General features: G+C 37.7%; 1 protein-coding gene across 1 annotated transcript; it reads left to right on the top strand.

Annotated features, from left to right (window-relative positions):
- The first annotated feature begins 7,655 nt into the window (after nucleotides 1–7,655).
- Nucleotides 7,656–8,216, top strand: LOC101474577 (cystatin). Its single transcript, XM_004551713.4, has 3 exons — nucleotides 7,656–7,799; nucleotides 7,872–7,982; nucleotides 8,127–8,216. The coding sequence occupies exons 1-3, from the start codon at nucleotides 7,656–7,658 to the stop codon at nucleotides 8,214–8,216; spliced, it is 345 nt and encodes a 114-aa protein (XP_004551770.2).
- Nucleotides 8,217–9,066: the final 850 nt, after the last annotated feature.

The raw sequence follows: 9,066 nt of genomic DNA, 5'->3' as shown, positions 1-9,066 counted from the left end.
AATATGAACAAGGTAACTTTTTTTCCACTGATAAAAGTTAACGTGAGTGTTCTCGGTGGTCAGAAACAAATGTAATCGCATGGCAGGATGCTGTAAAAGGACCAAACTTCAGCCAGGAGAACAACTGAGATAATCCATCCACAATACGAGGTTAGTCATTCATATACTGTTGCATGGGCTGGGCTGTAGTTACATCCTAAGGTTTTAAAAACTGAGCTTAAATAAATGATTAGTGGTAATAAAAGCCGAGGGAGGTCAACAGTGATCACTGACTGTTTTAGGAGCTTTTTGAGATCAAATAGAAGAAAATACATAACATTAAACATGTTAACAACACAAAAGCCATATTAAACGCAGACTACTTTAGACCCGGAAGTAGGATTCGTCGCGTCATCACTGAACAACCTCAGCTGCCGTAAAAAATAAAAATTAAAAAAAAGGAGGAAAGAAGAAGAGCAGTAAAGAATCGATGGCAGCCGCCCCATTGCGTTTTGTGGTTTCTACCATTTTGATGAGGTTTGTTGGGAATGAACAAATAAGCGTACTTGGGCTTAATATGTCAGGAGAAGCACAAAGGCCTGCTTTGTGCCACCAAGAGTTTAATGTCGCACAAACATATATATTAAAAAACAACTTCTCAAACGAGACCGTCGTTAAACAGTTTTGAAAAAGTTTGTTTACATTTATTTCATTAATTCACATACTTCCACTCCTTTAAATTTCATAGCGAATTTTTAACACACTTCCTTTTCTTTCACAGCTTTACAGAATAGCATTTTGCATACAATAAAATGTCTACATAAAACGGTTTAGTCAGAGTTACCTCTAACTAAACCAGCTAGCTAACCCGTCACCATTAGTGACGCGCTGACATGTAAGCTGGTGGTGCTAAAATATGATCATGTACTCTTAAAAGAGCTGCTTCCGCTGCTGCGTGACTATTTTTAACTACTTTTAAAGTCTTATGGCAAAATTTGACAATGAGAGGTAGGATATCTGCTCTATTAAAAAAAAGTTTCCTTGTAAAACTCCACAGCAGAAACTTATTTTAAGGTCAGCACACATTTGGCAACAGTTCCGTTTTTCTTTAGTACTTTTTATGTCCATCTTTATTCTTGATGACAGATTTCTTCTTGTTCAGTTGCTCTTTGCTTAAGAGGTTGTGTTGCTCTGTTTTCCTCTCCATAAGCATTCTGCTGGATTCATGCAGAGCGCACACTTGCCAGGTCAAAGTTCTCACTTTTCTTCTCATGAATTTAACTGTCCGCTTTGGACCGTTAGGGTGCTTGAATATGCGTCATCTGCTTGTTTTCTGTAGACCAACAGAAGCGTGTGAGGTTTATCGATTCATGGCACCATCTAAACGGCATTTCCCCAACACCTTTTGCATTCATGCAACCCAGGATCATCACACTGCCACCTCTGTGCTTTGTTGTCAGGATTATGCATTCACTGTGGTGGTGCTGGCCAGGTTAAATCCAATCATGCTCGACTGTTATTGGCAGCTTAAACAGAATGCATTTATTGAGAGAGTTTTGAATTGTTTAACATTGAAGGCATGTATTTTATTTGTGCATATAACATATGCACATTTTTTTATTTAATACCAGCAACACATTTAAATGTCAACACTGTGATAACCACCAGTGCTGTATCACCCCTTCTGCTCTTTTAACTGCTTAAAGTTTGATTCTTTTTGGCTAATTCAATGGGTCACTGGGAATCAGCCTCCATCCTTGAAAAACACATAATGTAGATGGCGGCATATGTTGCTGTAAAAGCTCTGTACATCGTTAGCAATAATGGTGCCTTCACAGATGTGCAAGTTAAATGTCCCATGTTCACTAAAGCCTCTCCATACCCAAGGCTGTTGACAAGCCAGATGGTCCCTCTCCTTTAGTCTCAAGGATGTTTTGTCCATGATTTTTAAAAACAAAAAACTTTGGATAAACCACATGAAAGAGTTCCTCTTTGTGTCTGTCCATCTTAAATGAGCTCTATTTCATGTTTATATTATGTTTGTATTATGTTTTCTGTCATCAGATGATGATGAAGCTTTTAACTTGCATTTGTTGTAGGGACAAAGTGCAATCAATGAGAAGGTAAATGCAGTTTTTCAAAAGTGTTCTTGCACCCATGCAGCGATTTCCACTACAGAATTATATCTGTTTTCTGATGCAGGACCTTCTGAGTACCCCGAGATCACAGCTATGTGATACTGGTTTTAGGCCTTGTCCTTATACATAGAGTTCTCTCTACAGTCTGTGAGTTATTTAATTTTTTTAATGGTTTAACATGGCGTGTATCAGGGGAATGTACACATTTATTTATCTTGTCTTTTTCATGTGTTTCCTTAATCACATGCCAAATAACGAAGCAAGGAAACATGAAAAAAAGCCACACTTTTAAAATGCTAATGTGCCTCTTCAGATGATTGCCATTTATGTTTATAACTGTCACTCATGTCATGCTGCTATGTCATAGTATGCATTGATTGGTGATTTTATTAAGTACAGCACACTAGTACTGCATTGCCTTAAGAGCTGTCTTAATTCTTTGCATAGATTCAACGAGGTGCTGGAAAATTTGCTCTGAGGTTTTCATCCATATTGGCACGATAGCATCACTCAGTCGCTGCAGATGTGCTGTCTGTAAATCCATGATGTGGATTGAGCTCTGGTGACTGTGGACATGATTTGAGTACAGTGAACTCATTCCCATGTTCAAAAAAGAAAATAGTTTTAGATTATTTAAGCATTGTGAAATGCTGCAAGTAGCTATCAGAAGATGGGTAACGCTGTGGTCATGGGACGGACATGGTTCGCATCTCTTTCAGATTTCAGACTGTTGTGTGTTCAGAGATGCTCGTTATAACCATGGTATGCGTACCTTGGTTATAACGAGTGGTTATTTGAGTTACTGTGTCCTAATTATAAGCTTGAAGCAGTCGGGCCATTCTCCTGACCTCTGGCATCAACAAGGTATTTTCACACAGAGAGCTGCTGCTCCCTGAATATTTTCTTTTTTTTCTTTTTTAGACTATTTGCTATAAACCCTAGGAGTGATTGTGTGGGAAAATCCCAGCAGATCAGCAGTTTCTGAAACACTCAGACCCATCTGGCACCAACAACCATCTTAAGTAAAGAATCACTCAAATCACTTTTCTGATAGTCCGTTTAATTTCAACAGGTCATCTTGATCATGGCGTTTACATGTCTAAATGCACTGAGTTGTTAGATAGATATTTGCCTTAACAAGCAATTGAACCTAACAAAGTGAACAGTGCGTGTACGAATAAATAAAATGTGAGTAAGTGCACTATTTACTTGCCTGTGAGATGCTATCTGAGAACCATAGATGTGGGAATTCTTTGCAAGTTTAAATTGAGTTATAAATTTAATTTTTAAAAATTTCTGAGTACTCTTTCATGGGACGGTAAACCCCTCCACATGTTTACTTCTGAAAATCGTCAGCCTCTCTGGCATGTTAATTTTTCACCCAGTCGTGTTACTGTTTAACCTGATTAGCTGTGATATGTTCCAGCCAGTGGTTATTTTTAAACATTACACAACCTTGTTCTATCTAAACAAATATATTGCCGGCATCAAATACATTTTTTTTATTCCCTTTTTTTTGCTCTCACCTTCAAATGTTATCTTTTATGCTATTTACAATTAGAGTATTTAAATGCTCTGAAAATAACTGCTTCATTTACATTTTACACAACATCCTAACTTTATATGTTTGCTTTTGATTCAGGATGATTTCTTTCTGGAGACTAATTGCTGAAGTATTTTCAAGTTTTAAAAGCTTTTTAAAGTTCAGCTGCAAAACATTTTCTCCTTCAAAAGGAGGAGAAGAGATTCATTAAATGATAGATTGGGTTTTGAGTGAACCTTAATACAATATATGTAGAGCTGACAGGAATAAGAGGTTGGTTGTTCAAGAGGAAAATCACTCTGCAGTCATTTTGTTAAGCAATTCGTCATTTAAATCATTTATTTAACAAGAAAAGATGCCACTTTTCTGGTTTTCTTTATCTGGTTTCATGTTTTTGGTTGTCGGGATTTTCCACGTTCTGTTCCCTTTACTATTTTACCATCTTCGGATATTTTATCAAGAAAAAACCTTTATTGATTAACAGGGAGATAATCGGCAGATAAACTGGAAATAGGAACACTGGTTAGTTGCAGTACTAATTCAGTTATTTATCCTTTTCATATTGGCCTTGAAAAGATCATTTGCTTCTGTGAAATAAACTCAGCACCCACCTTCAGTATGCTGTTTTCCCACCCACACTACACACTGTCTCAACATTTTGGATTACCGCAGCCTTGTGGGAAGTTCACAGTGAAACAAAGGAATATTTTTTTTACATTTTGGTATTAATTTGGTAATATCTTTAAATGCAACTCACAAACGCTGTAGTTTATGTCCATTTATGCCCCCCTCCCAATGTCTTCTACAGCACCACACTACTCTCTGGGCAAAGATCCTCTCATGAATGTGACTCTGCAACTATGAGTCGACATTTCTCAATATTTGTCTGCAGTTAACTCAAAAACTATGTCACATTACATGATAAGATTTATAAAACCCCTAGAATGTCCATTCATATTACAAATAAACACATCTTACAATTTAGCTGATATTGTTCTCATCTTAATTTGGTGACTTACTGCAAGCCTAATTATGTGAGAGTTCATGTTTACATTGCGTGTGTGTGTCTGTATGTGTGTGTGTGTGATAAGGCTGGGAAACTAAGGAAAATAATTTATTGTGTGTTTTTGTCACAGTTGGCAGTAGATTCAGGCTGAATTGTGTAGAAATAGATTCGGTTTTAAAACACACCTTTGCAAAAGGATACAAAATTATGTTTAAAATTGTCCTGTTACCAAAAAAAGCATATTTTACTACCCATATTTTGATCCTTTGGATCCATCTACCTTCACAAACCCTTACAGGGTCTGCGGCATAGAAGCGTTTCCATAGCATGAACATGCTGCTGCCAGGCTTCGGGTTGGGCAAGGTGTGCTTTGCGTTATTTTGCAGTGTTTCCATCCGATATTGTATTTAACATGGTAACCCTGCAACCCCTTTAAAGTTGCTTGTACCCTTTCTCACACAGACTTCAAAGTTTTGAGGATGGATTTACAGCAATGCTCTTTGATATCCCCATTTCAAGGAATTTTCTGTGCCTGGGTGAGGCTGCGTTTTAATAACCTTGTTGTGTAAATGATTTAGTACAGTCACGTCAGATATGCGACCCAGAGGCTAGAAACTGGTTAAGTTTGGCCCACTGCATAGCTTTGTAAATTGTAAAAACTTCGTGCAGTCATTACCTACTTCAATTTTTCAATAAAAAACACTTTTATTCATTTTGTATTGCCAGTTTTACTACATAGAAGTTTACCTATATGGAAAGTATTAGTAAAGACATAAAATAATGTTCTTGTTTAGGTATAAAAGCTCCAAATGTCAATATTTTGTGGCTTATGCAATAACATAAACTGAGAGGAGTGGGATAAAGGGTGTCTTACATTTGGGGGTTGGTTTTATTGATTTTTCTTTTCTTTTTAAAACTTTATTTTTTTAAATGTATTAATTTATTAATTTATTTTTACATTTTTAGTATTTACTTGTTCAAACAAATAGGAAAAAACATTGGAATACTGTTTTTTTAATGCAATATTTTACTGGTTGGTCTCACTTGCAATCACACTGGGCTGTATGTGGCCTAAGAGGAGTTTGACAATTTGTGTTTAGTAGTTTTTGAAACCAGTAACTGACCCTGCAGTCTTTAAACTAAAATTGCTTACCACACCAGTAAAATGTTGCACAAGAGACTATCATTCAGCTTGGTTATGTATATATCCTTGATCTACCTAGGTAAATGTTATTAGAGAGACCTGGCAAAGAGGGCAAGAGAAATATATAACAATATAACAAAGATAAAAATGGCAAACACTAATATCTTTAAACATACACAATAACAGATCATTACAAGAGCAACTTGGTCCTTTAAAATTGATTTTAACTCCCTCAGTTCTGATTGTTTCAGCTCCTTTTGTAGATTATTCCAGGATAAAGTGACATAGGTGCACTGGGTGTATAACTAGCCCAAGCAGTGATGTCCATGATTTCCAAGCTAATAATAAAACATAAAGAACAATGGTACTGATCATAAAGAACACCTCACCATCACAAAAAAAGTTGCAGAAATCAGGTGTTTCCACACGAGGAGCAAGAAATAAGATTTATTCCTAAAAGAAACTTGATTATATTTCAGCTTGGTCACAAGCTTTTCAGCTTGGGTTTAAAAGACATTTTTTGATCTGTAATGATGCCTAAATACTTGCCTAAATTGTGACCGTTTCAATTTTACCCCCTTGAGTGGTTTTGATTTTAGGCAAATTTGTTAACTCTTTGCTATTTGAGAACATCACCACATTGGATTTGCCTTCATTTAACAAGCATCAGAAATTTGAGGGCTTATATGACTCAAGGAGTCATATAAGCATAAAAGAAAATGCAACATTTTTCACTAATGTTAGTTGCATAGAGAAAGAGAGGAGTGGTGCTAATATAGAGCCCTCGGGAACTTCACTGGATACTGGGAGAAAAGAAGAAGAAAACGCAGTAAAGGGGCCGTACTATGTTCTAGCTGACAAGTAATGTAAAAGCCAACTTAAGCATTTGCAGACAAGCCAATGTTGGGTTGTCCATTTAGGTGTCATGATCAATTGTGTCAAAACAGATCATGAAAAAGAACAGCACAATGTTTTGTGCAGTCCATTGCACCATTATACATTCACCACATTAACAACAGCTGTTATTTTGCTGTGCTGCTTTCTAAAACTTGACTAATGTTGGAAAACAGTTAGTTGTTCATTGATAAGTCTTTGGAAAACCTTTGCTAAAACACCGTTGCTAAAATTGGCCTGTAACTGATTGGTAATTTCCTTCTAATAAAAGGAAAACATAGGCAGATTTCCATATGACAGAGATCTCATTGTTTGAAAGGAGAATGTTAAAAATAGAAGTCAGTAGTTCTAATATAAAATCTCTTGTCAGCTTGTGAAAATAAGGATCAAGTTGATCCAGACCTGCAGATTCAAGGGGAGAGATCTGAGGAGAAACACCTGTGAAAGATTTTAGGCTTACCCACATGATCAAAACACAAAATGAGTGAATAACTTTAAGAAGAATGGGGTTTTATCCCTTTTATTGGCGTTTCTGTTATTTTTCCCCCCTTGTCACCCTTCATATATTCAAATAATCACTGATACTTTGTCTTTATAGCAGTGACATTGTTGTTTTAAATAATAAACATGCCATTAGTTCTTAAATTCATTGTATATATATTTTTTTAGTCTGTAGTAGCTTGTGTTTCTCGGTAGCTCAGCAACGTGGTTGCCGCGCAACACCGAATCTACTGTTCTGAGTGGCGCGTGTCTCTTTTACGTTCAGTTAATCAGCAGATTGGACGCAGGTGTGCGTTTACCGAGCAAGTTTTAACCCGGCATATAATGCGAAGTTAGGCACTCAGAGCCTAGACGTTCTTTTATAAACTTTGAACCCACATGTTTTGATTCAGGATGTTTGCCTGGTTTTTTGTTTTTGTTTTTGTTTGTGCTTCGGCCGCCGAACAAACCATGACCGGGGAGCCCCGACGTGTTCCGGTTAACGACACCAGGGTTTTGACGGCAGCTCACTTTGCTGTGGCTGAATTCAACAAAGTCAACGCAGGAGAGATGTTCGCTTATAAAACTGTGGCGATAACATCGGCTAAAATTCAGGTAAAACTTCATCAGAAGTCACAACCCAATTTTCAGTTAAAATATACGAATAGGTGGTGATGTTTTCTGCAGGTAGTTGCGGGAATAAAGTACATTCTGGACATGCTGCTGGGGCAGACTGTGTGCAGCAGAAACCACGCTGCTGCGGACAGCGAGCCATGTGCTTTCCAGTCTAGACGCAAGGCAAGTTCAAGAACTGGGTGGTGCATAACACACCGAGGGGGTAAATGCATCATAACCCCACTAACCCCTCCCCCCCCCTTTTTAAAAAAAAAATATTTTCAAATTGCATAGTAGTTAAATGTACTAATTTGCCATTTCTTTCAGGAGTACCAGTGCCACTTCGTCGTTGTAGAAGTCTCCTGGGAGAAATCACGTGTTCTCTCTAAAAATGAGTGCCACCAAAATAAAAGCTAATACACTCATACTGTCACTTTTGGTGTTTCCAAGTAAAGAGTTATCAGTGAGCGTTGTTTTAGTCTGATCATCTCAACTTTCAGAAAGAGTGCCAGTTGGTGTACTGTGCCCACTCTAAATTTATAATAGCATGATCATAAACCATGATTTCATTGGCTCTCATTTATGTCACTTGTACCAACACAGAGATGATTAAGTTCAGTGACCTGCGCCACCTCGGCATTGTATGGGGGAAAAAAAAAAAAGCATAATTATTCCAGTGAGTGACCGGGGGCAGCTTTACTGTGCCTCATCTCTCAGTGTGTGTCCTGGCAGCTGTAAGGACCTAGTTGCGTGTCAGGCTTGGTCAGACACATGGCTGCTAAACTGAGACGAGGCTACACCTCCACATATAACCACGGTCTCCAGAAGGGCTCTGTATGGAGGATTACAGGCATTTTTTTTTTTTTCAGATTACTGCTCAGCAAGACTGAACTGTCTGCCACTCTGACCCCCTTTTTTTTTTTTTTTTTTTTCCCCTAAATTGGGGGGGGGATAAACAGATCACAATGTGTGAGAGTAAATTCAGGCAAACAACAAGGGGGTTGGTAGGGGGATTATCAAATTATGGTATGAAGATGTGTTGTCTGGGGCAGCAGTGGTGTGTGTGTGTGTATAAATATATCCATATTTCTGCTGCATTTTGCTCAAGATGAAATTTGAATAAAATGTGTCTGCAATGTCAGAATATGAGATATTGCTGAGTGGCGTGGGGACCAATGAGACTGCATCTGTTTGGCTTTGATTACAGTAAAGAGCCGCATGGCTAAGCTGTTCACACACCGTCTCACCCAGCTCATAATGTCTCTAA

Source organism: Maylandia zebra, linkage group LG13 (genome assembly GCF_041146795.1).
Source record: "Maylandia zebra isolate NMK-2024a linkage group LG13, Mzebra_GT3a, whole genome shotgun sequence".
NCBI lineage: Eukaryota > Metazoa > Chordata > Actinopteri > Cichliformes > Cichlidae > Maylandia > Maylandia zebra.
Note: the sequence above shows the minus strand (reverse complement) of the source record. Positions and strands in the feature narration are given on the sequence as shown.

Bases quoted from the DNA above. Each gene is read 5' to 3' on its own strand.
- LOC101474577 (XM_004551713.4), top strand. From the start codon at position 7,656: ATGACCGGGGAGCCCCGACGTGTTCCGGTTAACGACACCAGGGTTTTG. The intron at 7,800-7,871 runs GTAAAACTTCAT...TGTTTTCTGCAG, and splicing joins TAACATCGGCTAAAATTCAG to GTAGTTGCGGGAATAAAGTA. The intron at 7,983-8,126 runs GCAAGTTCAAGA...CATTTCTTTCAG, and splicing joins CTTTCCAGTCTAGACGCAAG to GAGTACCAGTGCCACTTCGT.